General features: G+C 40.6%; 1 protein-coding gene across 2 annotated transcripts in view; it reads left to right on the forward strand.

Annotated features, from left to right (window-relative positions):
• The window catches only part of atl1 (atlastin GTPase 1), an 82,253-nt gene that overhangs the window by 50,586 nt on the left and 14,721 nt on the right, over nt 1-16,946 (forward strand). For both annotated transcript variants that reach the window (XR_010975690.1, XM_068039087.1), the window contains exons 4-11: nt 462-566; nt 6,653-6,703; nt 6,786-6,842; nt 7,512-7,604; nt 11,683-11,821; nt 12,032-12,159; nt 13,452-13,508; nt 16,779-16,850. Coding sequence is in view for 1 of the 2 variants with exons in the window: in XM_068039087.1 (XP_067895188.1) it covers nt 462-566; nt 6,653-6,703; nt 6,786-6,842; nt 7,512-7,604; nt 11,683-11,821; nt 12,032-12,159; nt 13,452-13,508; nt 16,779-16,850 (702 nt within the window). In the remaining variant the exon portion in view is untranslated. The remainder of the gene's footprint in view (nt 1-461; nt 567-6,652; nt 6,704-6,785; nt 6,843-7,511; nt 7,605-11,682; nt 11,822-12,031; nt 12,160-13,451; nt 13,509-16,778; nt 16,851-16,946) is intronic.

The following is a 16,946-nucleotide window of genomic DNA, read 5'->3' on the forward strand; positions in this document are numbered from 1 at the left end:
ATACTTAGCTGGGGTCCAGCGATGGGACTGGTCCCAGGCCTGGTGTACTACCAGTAGTGGCCACCGCTCCTGGTGGCGCAGCCGTTACTACTGAGTCTCTGGCCCTCTGATTGGCTGGCAGCTCTGGGAGACAGGATCCCCATCCTTAAAGAGACAGGGGACCATAGCGCCGGGCAGTTAATTGCCTGAGCACTGTTAAATTGAGCCCGAGGTGCTCCAAAGGGCCGAGCAGGGGTTGCCCTTGCCTTTTTGGCCTGGCGTTGGAAGCCCCGCCAGCTTCACAAAATTCAGCCCTTTGTGTTTTCAGTTTTCCTTTAGTAGGTAGGGGGACTAGATGAATCATCTATCTAATTATGCTGTAGATCTTATCCCTTTCTTTTGCACTTTTAGGTCGGTAATAATGATAATATTGTCATTTACATGCCTTTTAAAGGTCACTGACAAGCCTGCCTCATTTGCAGGTTGCAGTGCTGCTGATGGACACCCAAGGGACATTCGACAGCCAGTCAACTCTCAGAGATTCTGCTACAGTATTTGCACTTAGCACCATGATAAGTTCAATGCAGGTGGGAGAATCTGGTTCTGAAATTTGGGATGCTGACCTTTTGAAATAGTGTCAAAATATTGAGAAAATACAGGGAGAACTAAAGTGTGTCAACAGGAGTGCTGGAAAAGCTGTGTGAGCACCTTGCAAAATCACTTCTTTTATTCATTAGATTGTTGCCAAATTCTGTGAAATAACTGTGCATTCCTTTATTTAAATGAACTTCCTGCACATTTTCTTGTAGAGTACTAGAACTGAAATAAACAGCAAATCTTCTACAGAACACAGGTGACCAAGCCCTCCCACAGACAAAAAAAAATCAGAATTTAAGAAATAAATCAAGGTAGTTGTGTTGATTACCTAATACTTTGGTGATGGAAAATGCAGGGCCTTAAACTTATGTTTTGGATCCAACACCACATGAAGTCAATCTCTGTCATTACCTCCATGGTGGACTGCACAAGACAATTTACAGCAACTGGAAGGGCCAAAATAACAAAAATAATTTGCTCTGGAACAAATGTATTTATCTCTCAGTATCCAAAGTAAATGCATATTTGCATTTATGTACATTACAAATCTCTCAAGTAACATTGAATAAAAGAAAATTAGATCCCACATCATTAATACAGTTGAAATAAGAGGTAGGACTATAGCATTGTGTAGAATGATAGAATGGTTACAGCACAGAAGGAAGACATTCGGCCCTTCACGTCCATGCCATCTTTCTGCAAGAGCAACTCAGCTAGTCCCACTCCCCTGCACGTCCCTGTAGCCCTGTAAATTTTTTTCTAGATAATTATCCAGTTCCCTTTTGAAAGCCATGATTGAAAATGCCTCCACCATACACTCAAGCAGCACATTCCAGATCCTAACCACTTGCTGCATATAAAAAATTTCTCCACATGTTGTCTATGGTTGTTTTGCCAATAACCTTATGTCCTCTGGTTCTCATCCCTTTCACCAATGGGAACAGTTTCTCTATTCTGTCCAGACCCTCATGATTTTGAACACCTGTATCAAATCTCCTGTCAACTTTCTATTCTCCAAGGAAAACAGCCTCAGCTTCTCCAGTCTGTCCATGTAACTGAAGTCCCTTGTCTCTTGACGCAATCTTGTGAATCTTTTCTGCACCCTATCCAATGCCTTCACATCATTCCTAAAGTGTGGTGTCCAAAATTGGACACAGTACTCCAGTTGAGGCTGAACAAGTGTTTTATGAAGGTTCATCATAACTTCCTTGCTTTTGTACTCTACAACAACAGTAACAACTTATATAGTGCCTTTAATATAATAAAACATCCCAAGGCACTTTCCAGGAGCTTTATAGAACAAAGTATGATCCCACGACACAAAAGCAGATTTTAGGTCAGATGACCAAAAGCTTGGTCAAAGAGATAGGTTTTAAGGAGTGTCATAAAGGAAGAAAATGAGGTGGAGAGACAGAGAAGTATAGGGAGGATATTTCAGAGCTTAGGGCCTAGGCAACTGAAGGCGTTGCCACCAATGGTGGAGCGATTAATATCAGGAATACACAAGGGGCCAGAATTAGATGAGCGCAGGTATCTTGGAGGGTTATGGGGCTGGAGGAGAATACAGAGATAGGGAGGGGAGAGGCCATGGAGGGATTTGAAAACAAGGATGAGAATTTTAAAATCAAGAAGTTACTTGACTGGGAGCCAATGTAGGTCAGCGAGCACAGGGGTGATAGGAGAATGGGACTTAAGACACGGGCAGCAGAGTTTTGGATGCCTCAAGGTAATGGAGAGTAGAATGTGGGAGACCAGCCAGGGGTGCATTGGAATAGTCAAGTTTAGAGGTAACAAAGGCATGAATGAGGATTTCAATAGAGATAAGCTGAGACGGGGACGAAGTCAGGGAATGTTATGGAGGCAGAAATAAGCGGTCTTTGTGATGACACAACTGTGAGGTAGGAAGCTCATCTCAAGGTCAAATGTGACAGCAAGGTTGCAAACAGACTGGCTTAATCTCAGACTGTTGCCAGGGCGAGGGATGGAATCGATAGCAAGGGAACAGGTTTTGGAGTGGGGAACGAAAACAATGGCTTCAGTCTTCCCAATGTTTAATCTATGTCTCTATTTATAAAGCCCAGGATCCTGTATGTTTTATTAACTGTTTTCTCAACTTGTCCTGCCACCTTCAACGATTTGTGCACATATACCCCCAGGTGCCTCTGCTTCTGCACCCCTTTTAGAATTGTATCCTTTTATATTGCCTCTCCTTATCTCCACTTCCCTGCATTAAATTTCATTTGCCATGTGTCCACCCATTCCACCAGCCTGTCCATCTCCTCTTGAAGTCTTCTCACAGTTCATAGTACAAGTTTTACATCATCAGCAAATTTTGAAATTGTGCTTTGTTTACCCAAGTCTAGGTCATTAAAATAAATCAAGAAAAGCAGTGGTCCTGGTACTGACCCCTGGGGGACCACACCGTATACCTTCCTCCAATCTGAAAAACAACCGTTCACCACTACTTTCTGTTTCCTGTCCCTCAACCAACTTTGTAATCATGCTGCCACAGTCCTTTTGTTCCATGGATTTTGATTTTGCTGACAAGCCTGTTATGTGGCATTTTATGAAACATCTTTGGGAAGTCCATATAAAGCACATCAACTACATTATTCTCATCAACCCTCTCTGTTACTTCATTCAAATAAATGACAGTTAGTTAAATGGGAATTGTCTTTAACAAATCCATGCTGCCTTTCCTTAATCCACAGGCTGAATTTTACCTTCTAGGGATGGGTAGGGCGGTGTGGGCGGCCATAAAATAGCAATGGAAGGTGGTGGGTGGAGTGCCTGTTGACATCCCGATGCATTTTTATTTAGTCAGGGGTGAGGAAGGCTGAGGATAGCCTTTCCACCCAGAGGCCAATTGAGGCCCTTAAGTTGCCACTTTATGGCCTCATTCTGCTGCCGCTGGCATTTTACCAGAGCAGCAGGGCCCTCTGCCACCTGCGGAGGCCACCATGTAACACCAGGAGGCCACCTAGTAACACCAGACAGCCTCCATGTGGGTGGGGGAGGCCCTTCTGCTTGGGCAATCTGTGGCCCACATAGGGTCCCTGCTGGCAAAGACTGCCCCGTACCAACACCCACCCCCTGCCCTCAATAACTTACTCACTCCCACCCCTCGCCAGGGCTTGCCTATACCTTTATACCTCTATCCCTTTCCCATTAGTTGGTGGCTTATAGAATACATCCAGTAGTGTAATGGTACCTCTATTGTTACTTAGTTCTAACCAAATAGATTCCGTCCTTGTCTCGTCTAGGACATTCTCTATAGCACATATATTCTCCTTAATCAATAGTGCCACCTCCCTTCCTTTCTTTCCTCCCTATGTTTTCTGAACACTTTGTATCCAGGAATGTTTAGTACCCAGTCCTGACCTTTTTTGATAGAGGCTTCCGTTAACGCCACAACATCATTTTTCCTGGTGTGTGTCAGCGTCTGCAGTGCACCAACCTTATTTACCATACTCCATGCATTCACATACATGCATTGTATATCTAATTTAGACCTTATTGCATTCCCTCTTACTCTAACACCACCTAATGCCTTTTACTATTTCTTACTGTTGTGCTATCTGTCTTTTACAATCCTTTGTGCAGTTAGTTCAGCCCATAATTATTCAGATGTATCCAGTCCTAAAAGTATCAAAAAATTCATCCTGGCTCAGTACTTTTTTTTTCATTGATGTCATTGTTGAAAATCCACCTTCACATGCTTAGGTTGTACTAGACAGGACCAACACTTACAGTGCTGCAGAAGAAGCAGTGCTGTATTCTTCAGAGCATTGACACTCAAAGCCCCCGCCGTCTCCAGTACCCGGAGCCCCCGCCGTCTCCAGTACCCGGAGCCCTCGCCATCTCCACTACCCAGAGCCCCTGCTGTCTCCAATAATCAGCCCTTCCCATAGCCCTCATGGTGACCACCACCTCCCCCGCAGTTTTCACGAATTATACACCCTGTTGTGTTTCAGACATAGTGCTCTGCATGTTCCTTTCCTTTAAAAATTGAAAACTGCTGCTGACAAGCCTGTTAATGAGCTCCTCAATGAGCTCAACAGGCACTTAATTGGAGGGGGGGGGGTGTGGGGGGCTTGCTGTTCTCTCCCTCCTGACATCCCTTTAAAAATGGCTTCGCGTTTCAGAGGCAGTGGGACCCAGTGTCGACCAACTAGATCAGGATCCTTATATCGCATACGCACCCACTCCTGCCCCCATCTGCCCTATGGTTTTGGAGGAAGACAGGTGTGGCATTGTTGGCAAATTCCTTCAAATCTTCTTGGGAATCCTTACGGGGCCTGTGGACAGCCAGTTGAGAACCCTGATACAGACTATGACCAAGCTAAGTTTTTAAACAGTCACTTTGATAAGGTGACGAGACAGGAAGTAATGTAAACCAAAAGAAAACTTTTTGAAATCCAAGAAATTGCAGGTTAAGTTAACTTATTGTTACTGTGGGTAGATACTGTGTATCAGAGATTGTCCATATGAAAGGATACTCAACACCATAGACTGTCCCAGTGAGGGAAAAATCTGTAATTTATTTTTGGTCCATAGAATAGTGCTTAATGGAATTGGAAAATGTTACAGAATATAAATGTTCCCTGAGGAGGGAATATTTTGTAAATTAATGAAAACATACAGTTTCTAATTCCAAACACACTCAGTCTATCGCTGACACTTGACTAAGCTGGTATAATATTTTCTGGTTCTGATCGTGATGCCTGGAGATGCTACATCAGGAGGGTTACAGACACCTTTGAGACTGAGCGAAGGACCAGCATGAAAGTGAAAAGGAGGAGAAGGACAGATCTAATTGCCCCCAGCAGCAACTACACCTTCACTTGTACCCACTGTGGGAGAATCTGCCCGTCACGGATAGGCCTGACTAGCCACCAGCGGGCCTGCAACCGATGAGTACCAACTTCCTAAAATCTTTATCTGCGAAGAAATGCCAGGATGGAGGTTCTGATGAAAGGTCAAAGACCTGAAACGTTAACTTTGTTTCTCTCTCCACGGATGCTGCCAGACCTGCTGAGTATTTCCAGCATTTTCTGTTTTTATTGTAGTTTTCCCACACTGGGACAGTCTGTGGTGCTGAGTATCCTTTCATATGGACAATCTCTGATACATAGTATCCACCCACAGTAACAATTACTGATATACACAGTATCTCCTCTACGATGTAGAGTAATTCTTAGTGTCGATCCTTGATATAGTGACAATCTCTAGTATACGTTCTTCTTTCTCACTGCCAGTTTCTAATTTTTGGTATCTCCTGACACATACATAGTATCCCCTCATTTAGACAATCTCAGTAATAAAGTATCTCCAGACAGTGACAGTTTCTGGCATACAGTACCACCTTACTCAGGTTTTCACTCTTATTCTTCTTTCCAGCCCGTACCTTTCTGCACCCTGCTTGGGTTGTGATAGTCAATAGACTGGTAGCAAACCTTGTCAAAACATCAATGGAAGAGCAATAGACCCCTGTGGAATTTTAGGGCCTTTCACTTAAGCTTCTCATTAATGTCAGATATTTAGAATTCACCTAGTGTAGACTTGCTTAAGCTAACAACCATACACTGATCATCTTTGTGATACTTTTAAAATGTTGATAAAATCTATATAACGTTATATCTTGTTGAGATGGTGGTGTAGCGGTCATGTCACTGAACTAGTAATCGAGGCCCAGGCTAATGCCCTGGTGACATGGGTTCAAATCCCACTGGTTAATTCAATTAATTCATAAAAATTCTGGAATTGAAATTTAGTTTTAGTAATGGTGCCATGAAACTATGATCAATTATCATAAAAACCCATCTGGTTCACTAATGTCCTTTAGGTAAGGAAATCTGCCGCCTTATCTGGTCTGGCCTACATGTGACTCCAGACCCACAGCAATGTGGTTGATTCTTAACTGCCATTTGAAATGGCCTAGCAGGCCACTCAGTTGTCCAAGGCAATTAGAGATGGGCAACAAATGCTGGTCTTGCCAGCAATGCCCACGAACAAATAAAAAAAATTACTGTCTTACTTTTCAGAATTGTAACAGCTCTTATTTCACTTTGCCCAGGTGTATAACTTGTCACAAAATATTCAAGAAGATGATCTTCAGCATCTACAGGTAACTGGCCAACTGCTAAAATATATACACATCATCTTTATGAAGGTAAATTGTTCACCTTGTGTTGTTTAATCTTCTTCAGCTCTTCACTGAATATGGACGACTAGCTATGGAAGAAACTTTTCAGAAACCATTTCAGGTGAGGAAAAATGTGTTTTTACATTGCAAATTATGTAAGACCAGTTAAGTGAATTAAATATTAATAGCACCTTTTAAAATTGTTTAAGAAATTTATTATTACCTTTTTTTAAAAAAATGACTTCATTTTCTGTGCACATTGCCTTTCCTCTGGTGCTGAGCAGCTAGCCTGAAAACCTGCTGTGGGAATTCTCCAAACATTAATTTAGAACCAGCCACCAGAATATATACAAGAGTGGTGCAGAATGATTTGCTTTCTGCTGTGTCTCATACCTTTGGGAAGGAATGGCCTTTACTATGGAATTTCCCTCATGGCTATGTGAGGAATCAGATACATAAACCCAGGTCCTACTAAATTTTAAAAGATTTTGCGATGAAACCAGCTTTAAATATATTGATTTTAAAATAGGGGCATGAAATGGATTAAATATTGCTGAAACAAAAATGGGATCATGTATGCACTGGTTTTTGTTGTCTCCTTATTCATGGTGTGTGCATATGAGAGTAGATTATAAACTGAATTAAATCAGTTTGTAGGATTGTTCTGATCTAATATTGTAGTTGTCTTTTAAACTTCCAGAAATATTTCAAGAGAAATATATTCTTTCATAATATGGCTGTATAACAACTCTCAGACTAAAGATTATTTTCTTTTTTTTTTAATGTGCAGTCACTTATATTTCTAGTTCGTGACTGGAGCTTTCCATATGAATTCAACTACGGTCTTGATGGAGGTATAAAATTCCTGGAGAAACGTCTTAAGGTTTGTGGGAACAATCTAGTCAATTATAAATAATTTGAAGATAACTAGCAGTGTTTCTGCTGAGTAAAAACAGGGATGGTCCAATGGTGTGATATCAGATGAAGTCATAATGTTGTCTCTGTCTTTGAACTCGAGTGCATAGCCATCTCACCATTAGAAAATAAGAATACCTAGTTCATGTCAAGATAACTATCACCAAACAGTTCATTGCATTGGCCCCCTTTTTGCCATGCCTAGTTAGTTCTGCAGTTGAGAGAATGGACAGGGGGCTGCTCTTGGGCTTCTGCCGTATAAACAGCCCTTAAGAGGTAAACAAGAGCATCTCAGATTGATCCAGCTATCTGATCTTTCTCTTCCTGTCTGCTAAAACAGTGGTAATAGCATTTGTCCACAAAGTGTTCATGCACATATGTAGTTATTTTCTAAGCAGATGATTGATGAGATGGAATCCATCAGTTTTCTCTATCAGAAGGTGGAAGACTGACTAGACTGCAGCAGCATTTACTGCAAAAACTTCCGAATGTATTTCACAGAGATCTTCAGTGCTGAAATCCCTCTTAGTGCCCAGGCAAGAAAGAACAACTTTTACATAATGAGTTGTTTGGAAGCTTGGGCACTAAGAGTAATGCATAACGCAATCCAAAAGCATCTGCAAAATGCTATTTAACAACTGAACAGCTAATTAACTGACATAAGTAGCAGTTTGCAATTTCAAGAAGAAACAAGGAGATCGTGTAGACACTGATTTGACAGTGAAAACTGCAGGTTATTGTCACCAGTATAATGGAAAAAGGAACTACTCTGTACACAACAGAAGGGTGACCCACTAATAATCAGAGATTGAAGTAGGTTTGGGAGATTATTGTCCTGGCCATAAATGCAGTTTACATACCCACAGAAGCAGGAAGGATATCAGCAAGAAGGTATCCAACTTGCAGAGAAGTGTCAAGGTGAGAAATTAGCATGACTGTGAAAATGTAGTTGCCGTACATGTAGATAGTCATTGATGCAAATTTATTTATTTAGAGATACAGCACTGAACCACGTTAGAGTTGTCAGCTGAGTTTGCTTGAATAATACACTAAATTGATGCAGTAACCTTAAAGGGGGTAATCCAGAAAATCATTGGATGGAGCAGTGTACAATGCAGGTGGCATAGAAGTTGGAGGAAAGTAACTTGTTTCTGCTTTCTACAGTTGAATTCACATAACCTATCTGTGCACTTGTGTTTTCTGTAGGTATCAAGTGATAAATGCATTATGGCCGAGAGGCAAACATTCTGAGGTTTCAGAGATTTGGAGAAAATAGTACAGGTTGAGTTACTTCACATGGGTTGTGTAAGGAGCAGAGATGGGAGCTGAAGAAAGGCCATAGGCAGCTAAGTGAAGTCCTAGCATGGCCATTCACTTTATGATTCAGATCTCATAGGGTATGTTATGAAACAGAGAGTACATTAAAAGTATGAACAGGTGTATCTGTCATTCACCTCCTTGCAGAGCGTGATGCAGACATTAGGTACAAAGTTAGGTTATGTCATGCAGCAAAAGTTGTCATTAAATTGCCATGCAACAAAGGTTTGCTGCCTGGAAGGCACAAGGCATTGCGTGCATTTTCAGTCACAAATGCTCTCAATTATGCTAGAAAATGCAGCCCAGAAAAAATTGAAGACCATGATTACTCAAAGCTGTAGCTGGAAATTACAATGCATGTACTGAACTCAGCAACATTTTGTGGGAAAATTACAGTAAAAGAAGCAGTATGCATGCTGTAATCTGAAAATGGAAAGTATCCCTTCATTCAATGCATAGTGTTCTTGTTAGAGAAAAATGTATCCCAGCAAAAAGCACCACGTAATGAACAAGCAGGGGGGTCTCAGCAAGCCAAATCTCACCCCCTTAGAGGGAGTGATAATGGAAACCGTTGGATGGGTGGTATATAAGTGCAAGCAGCATGCATGTTGGAGGAATTGAGGCCCAAAATCCAAGAGGCAATGGTTAACTTCCATGCAATGAGATATTTATACCACTCATCAGTGACGAATTCAGAGACCTAATGGCAGCACAAGAGCCAGTGATTAAGCTGTTCCTTGACCAACAAGGTTAAGTGAATAGAAGCACGGGAAGAGGCAAATGACACTCAAGTCACTGCCAGTCCCTTGCTTGTATTTACCTATGAACAAGTCTCAGAAGATGGTCCCAAAAGCAAGCAGGGTCTGGAAGCTAAGGCAGGACAGGCTATTTCTGACATACAGGCAGCACCATCAGGGTCTGCAGTTTTCTTGGTGTCAATACAAGTCTTTCTTCTCATTACAGAAAAAAAACATACAACAGAAAACACCAGGCTGGCTGAATCATGGATTCTCATCGATCTATTGGAAAGCCTGAACACTAATTCCTTCAAACAGATATCGTGTAGAAGTATTAGAAAGATTATGATACACGAGTAAATGTATCACAAGGGGGAAGCACTGAAGCAAATCACATTTAACTCTCAGTACACCTTCACTATTATTTTCAATAAGGATGTAACAAATCACCTTGAACTGTGTAGTCATCTTTTTTATTTGAAACTTACATTTTCCACATCAGCAGTAATAATGCAAGGATTTATCAGAACTCACAGAGGAACAAACCATAATGGCAGGCTTCGTGAAAATTACTCCTCAGTCGTAGCCTGGCAAACCAAGACTGCCTTCCCATAGTAGCTGTACTGCTTCTACTAACTCTTCATAAATTATTCTGTTCCGACACCATGGCCTGTTGATGCTTTTGCAGCATGTAGCATTACGGTGCTATTCTGTCAGTTCTTGCTGGATCATTTTGTAGCACATCCCTGGTCATGTGAAAGTATCAAAACTACAATTTTAGTATGCCAGCTATCTCCATGCTAAAGTTTCTGATCTTTATTGTAAGCTACTTGCCAAGGGGTTTAAGAGCTGTGTTGTGGGTTACTGAATGATATTCCAATTGGGTAATATAGCCTAAAGGATCCAACCTGTGCAAAATGGTTCATAGAAGTGGGGTTTTCTCTGCAAATTTACATCGTTGGAATGAAAATCTGCTAACTCAAGCAAAGAATTGCAGATGTTGGAAATCTGAAACAAACTGCTCAGCAGGTCAGTCAGTATCAGAGAACAGACATATTAACATCACAATCAAATGAAAATACATAGGGCAGAATTCAAAAAGGAACAGTACAAAGGGAATGGGAAAAAGCAGACACAAGTAATGGTGGTGTAGTGGTAACGTCCCTTATCTTGTAATCTGGACCCTGTGGTGATGGGTTCAAATCCTACCATGATGGCTGCTTGAATTTTGAAGGGAGGTGGTGGCTTAGTGGTAATGTCATTGGACTAGTAACTTGGAGACTCAGGCTACTGCTCTGGGGATATGGGTTCAGATCCCACCAAGGCAGATGGTGAAATTTGAATTCAGCTAACTGGGAATTTTTAAAAAAAGCCGGTCTAATGGTGACCATGAAACCATTGCCCATTGTTGTAAAAACCCATCTGGTTCACTAATGTCCGTTATTTTTGGGCAGCACAGTGGCTCAGTGGTTAGCACCGCAGCCTCACAGCTCCAGGGACCCGGGTTCAATTCTGGGTACTGCCTGTGCGGAGTTTGCAAGTTCCCCTGTGACCGCGTGGGTTTTCGCCGGGTGCTCCGGTTTCCTCCCAGCGCCAAAAATTTGCAGGTGATTGGTAAATTGACCATTGTAAATTGCCCCTACTGTAGGTAGGTGGTAGGGAACATGGGATTACTGTAGGGTTAGTATAAATGTGTGGTTCTTGGTCGGCACAGACTCGGTGGGCCGAAGGGCCTGTTTCAGTGCTGTATCTCTAAAAAAAAAGTAAACCAGTAAAGTGATCCGTAAGTGGTGTTTCTACTTCTCTCGTACACGCAGTTATATGGGTGTGCCTGTATTTTCCCTCCCTGTTGACACTGCATCTTTCATTTTACTATCCAGTGAATTAAATGCAAGGACCTAAAAAATTCCTTAAGCTATTTCTGGATGCTGGAGAAAACATTATTTATGTTTGATATTTGATTTGTGTTTTTCTCCCATACAAACATTCCAGATTTCAGAAAACCAGCATGAGGAGCTACAGAATGTCAGGAAACACATCTATTCTTGCTTTACAAATATTGCCTGCTTCCTAATGCCACACCCTGGTTTGAAAGTGGCCACCAATCCAAACTTTGATGGACGGCTAAAAGGTACTGATTCAGCATTCATTTGCATATTAGATAATTGCTCACTGACTTTAGACCCACGTCAAAAATGCCTTCACTAACTATTATATAATATCTAAAATCTAAAGATTTCTAATAATTTTTATTATACATCTCTGGAAAAGTAACTTGTTAAAGCATAAAGATACATATTTTTAATCAAATCCTTAAAAGTGTTTATTTCATTTCACTTAGAGATAGATGAGGAGTTTACAAAACATCTGAAAGTGCTGGTTTCTTGGCTTCTTTGTCCTGAGAACCTTGAGTTGAAAGAAATCAATGAGAATAAAATAACAGGTCGAGGGCTTGTGGAGTATTTTAAGGTAACAATTGCAAATGATGCTTTTAGTTTTAAATTGATAACATTATTAAGATGCCCCTTTTTTCCTTAAGTATTGTGATTATGTGTACATTTTTGACCTTCCTTTGGAGGCAATGTTCACCTGATATACCTTTTTTGTTATGTGTATAATTTTCATATGCAAGCTATACCCAAGTGTGAATGTCATGCAGAAACTTGCAAGGAAATGTTTTAAGTTATATCTGGAATGTGATTGGAAGAAGATACAATATACTTGCATTCTCCATGTTAGTAGATTCTGATCTGAGAGTTGGGAGGAAGAAAAGGATGGACCATGAGTAAAAGTTGGGAATGAAGGGAAGTGGAACAATAAATTAAAGCGACACCCTCAATAGTGGTGTATGGAAAACATTTCACCAATCAGAGAATAGATGAACCTAAAAAAGTGTAAAAATGTAATTAGACAAGAGAAATTGAGACCTAATCGATGAAGGGGGGTAAAAACCATCAGAGCTTTGACCATCCAAAAGGATATATTGAGGAGAGCAATTCATTAATCTTATGGTGAATACAAACTGACCAAGAAAGGAGCTCTAGAAGTGAATAAGTCTTAACTAGCAAAGGGTCTTGCAGTTGAAGGACATTATCAATAATTAGGTTTCTGCAACAATAACAAGGTGAAATTGTTTGAATATCAAATGTAGTTGTCATCTCCCAGGATAACAATAGCAGTTTTAAATCTGATTATTTCTGCCAGATTTCATCCTTCCCACTTGGAATATCGCTTTCTTGTTGGGTCATAGGCATAGGTACTGGGTACGTTCCAACACCTTGCCTAAACAGCCATTATGCAACTGTGAGCCTCCACCAGTTTTATAATTGGTGCTGAATATTACACTGGGCTGTTGTGACTGGGCATTACAGCCAAGTCCAGACACCTCCTGTCCCCACCCAACATTCACACATGCACTTCTAGCAGAGGCCTCTGGCTTGTGTTTAAGGTGAGAATCCTGGGCAATTTTGTTTCACAAACTATTGAAGTCAATTGTAGCACTCCAACAGCCACCAGTGCTCGGATCTGCTATCTTACCACAGAAAAGGAGTTGAACTTGGGTCATTCTTTGCATGTATGGCAGAGTTACTGACGGGATAAACTCACTGAGCCATCACCTAAATCTGCCGTTGGTTATTATCTTTGACTCCAGCTAATAACATTTAGTTCATTCATGGTGAAAAAATGATATAACAGTTTAATTGTGATTGGTTGTTATTTACAATGGACCCAGATTTTTTCCTGTTTACATTGTACCATAGGCATATATAAAGATTTATCAAGGGGAAGAACTGCCACATCCCAAGTCCATGTTGCAGGTACTGTAGCTTTAATACTAATATTTTTCTTTTCCTGCAAGTCACTGTTCCTTGCTTTCTTATTACTTTATCTATAACCTTGTGCATGGTGCATAGTTTGTGCAATTGTCTAAGCTGAAGTAAAATGCTTATTCCATTTATTTTACCCAGTAATGCTGGATGGCAATTGCCTGCAAGGCCAGATTAAATTAAAATCCAATAATTTTCTGGCCATTAAATAATGAGTTCCTTGCTGAAACACTTTTTATGTTTGGCTATGCAACAAATTATATCACAGCATGTAGTCCCAAAGAAGAGGCCAATGCACATTTAATCCTCCCTCGACTAAGTTCATGATCTCAGCTGTGATGCTGTAGAGAAGTCCTTAATAGAGGTCAAGCATTTTTAATTTGGGAGATTGGGGGTAGGGCAGGGGGAGGAGAAGAGAAAAGAAAATTGGATGGGAGGTCTCCACCATGCTGCTCCTATCAGGCAGCCAATGATGTCATCGGCAGTGGTCAAGGAACCAGATGCCAGCCCCACCAATTTCCAGCAGAAGGTGGACGGTCCAGGGGAACCAGCAAAGTGGGAATAGGATGGCAAAAAAGTGTGTACTCAATAGGAGGTTTTATACCTATACAGAACACAAAAGGGAATTGCGTACCACGTAAACCTGATTTCAGTACAAAACTAACAGCCAAGGTTATGGTGACATTTGTAGATTAACATAATCAGTGAGGCATTTGATTAGCCTCAACTACTGACAAAAGTTGTAACTAGAATTGTGTTACTACCTTTCCCTAGAACGTGTGAAGTGTCCTTTTATTATTTATAGCAATATGTCTTCCTTGCTGTAACCCTGCTAATATTCAGGAGCTGTCTAGCTGCTGCTCTTCTATGACAGAAAATGATTGTCAAGTAGAGTTACCAAACCTGGACAGTCTGGCTATGCTGTCATATATAACCTTTAAGTGATACAGTATTCCAAAACACATACCTATTAAATAAATCTATTTAAATAAGGACACCTTTGTTTCTTCAATAATGAATCCTGTCCATTACATTTGATACATCAGTATGAAACAGCTACAATATATAAAGAAGGATTTATAAATCATAATTAAAATAAATCATTGCAGAAAATATACAGGTTTTAATTAAGATATGTCATCAAAGACGCAGCGCTGATGTGGAGGATTGCTTTCTCGTGAAGAAAAAGCTCAGATCCATTGGTTGGCCCTCCTCGTGGACATCTGGGGAGTTTTTTTTATGTTGTGCTGGTCAACTCTCAAACTATTTCAGTGAAGGAGTCTAGATGTTTAAGAAGTGTACCCTGTTCAGCCTCGAAGTATACATAATTCTGTTGGACTGGGCTGGCTTCCAATCCAGTATTTGGTCCCAGTCAGATAATTATGGTAACATTACCTGGCAACACAAAATTGGGAGCAGAGAAAATAGATTCAAACAAATTGACCCATACTTAAGTCAGCAGAGACCAACTAGAAGCCAGTTGAGCATGTTTAGTAGATAACAATCCCGGGATAGCAAAGTATTACACACATATCAGCACAACAGACAGTCTCACCAAGAGAGGCCTATGAAGGTAGCTCACATTTTTATTTGTTCTTGGGATATAGGTAACACTGGCAAAGGCATAAATATGGTCATGAGGACATTAAGAATCAACCATGCAATCCAGAAATATAATTCCATGTAGACCAGACTAGATGGGGTTCAGATACCTTTCTTGAAGGCGTTAATTTATCAGTAGGATTTTTATAATAATCCAGAAACTTTCATGGGCAATTAGTCTGGTGCCAGAAATGACCAAATTATTGAATTTCACAATTTTCCAAGGTGGGATTTGAACTGATATCCTCTCGGTTACTAGTCCTCTACCACAGCCTCTAGGATACAATACTTCCATATCATACTGTTGTAGTGGAGAGTATGGTTAAGACACAGTGGTCCAGATTTTCTCATCCAAGGGAAGCTTAGTAATGAATGGCACAGCATTGATTTACCAGAATAATACTAGGGCTGAATGAGTTAAATTGAGAACAGGTTGCATAAATTTGGCTTGCATTCCATTGAGTTTAGAAATGAGGGACGATCTAATTAAGGTGTATAAAATAATAGAGGGATTCAATCATGTAGATACAGAGAAACTATTTGCTTTGGTGGGGGAAATCCAGAACAAGTGGGCATAATGTTAAAATTAGAGCTAGGCTATTCAGGAGTGAAATCAGGGAGCACGTCTTCATACAAAGGATAGTAGAAATCTTCAGCTCTTGCCTCCAGAAGGATGCGGGTCAATTGAAGCTTTCAAGAATAAGATTGCTAAATATTTGTTAGGCCAGATTATCAAGGGATATGAAGCAAAGACAGACAATTGGAGTGAGATACAGATCAGCCAGGCTTATTCCTGTGTCTCTGCTAATAATGTGTCCAAAATTTACAGGAAATGCAGTGGGCTGATAGCATGCAATTTTTGGTGCTCACTTGATTACTGTAATTATTCGTAGCTCCATGTGTAGCTTTGGACTCGTGGAGGGAGGTAGCCTAAATGGAAAAACAACAAATTTTAGATGGAAGATTAAGAGATCCACATACTTATTTAAATGGAAGGAGGTCAGGCTTGACCATTTGCGTTTATGCCATCTAGTCTAATGTTGCATCTTCCCTTGGGAATTGCAGCTTCGGCATGCACAAATCCTCTGACAGAATGAGGTATATGCATCCCAGTAGATGCAGGTATGAGGGTAACGGCAGTTAGGCTGAGAATAGCTCTTGTACAGCCTAGCTTGCCTGGGAACCTTCTGATAGACCTCTTCACAGCATTCTCATGGTGAAACATATTGTGCATACGAAAACACGAATATGAAACAATCAGCCAGTCCATCAAGTCTATTCCATACCATCATGGTGCAACGTATGCACACCATGATCACTATCCATCCCTACCCAACCCCCAATCAGGCAAGTACACAATCTCCTAGGAAAGGCAATAAAACAGAAATATCCTGTAGCCAAGTTTGTATTGATGACTCTTCCATGGTGTAAGTGATGCAGCACTGGTACATATATAATATCCAAAGACATTAAAACAGGCCAAATCTGTTTTTGTAATTTTAGGAAATTATCCTAAGGGAATTCAGTAGACTTACTACACTTTGATTTCATATAACTTTTATTTTTTCCTGACAACTACCATTGGTTCATTATGCGCAGTATCAAAAGTTAATTCATAATTTGATCTAATCAATCGTTTTATCCTTTTACATAATTTAGGCCACAGCAGAAGCTAACAATTTAGCAGCTGTAGCAGCAGCCAAAGATCTATATGGCAAAAAAATGGAGGAGGTAAGAAAGTTACATCTCTTTAATATTAGAGCATCTCATTTCAATGTCCTTCAAAGGCCGAAGTTGAGTGCCTAATTGTGGCACTGTAGTTGGGGG

Source organism: Heterodontus francisci, chromosome 9 (assembly GCF_036365525.1).
Source record: "Heterodontus francisci isolate sHetFra1 chromosome 9, sHetFra1.hap1, whole genome shotgun sequence".
In the NCBI taxonomy this organism is placed as follows: Eukaryota; Metazoa; Chordata; class Chondrichthyes; order Heterodontiformes; family Heterodontidae; genus Heterodontus; species Heterodontus francisci.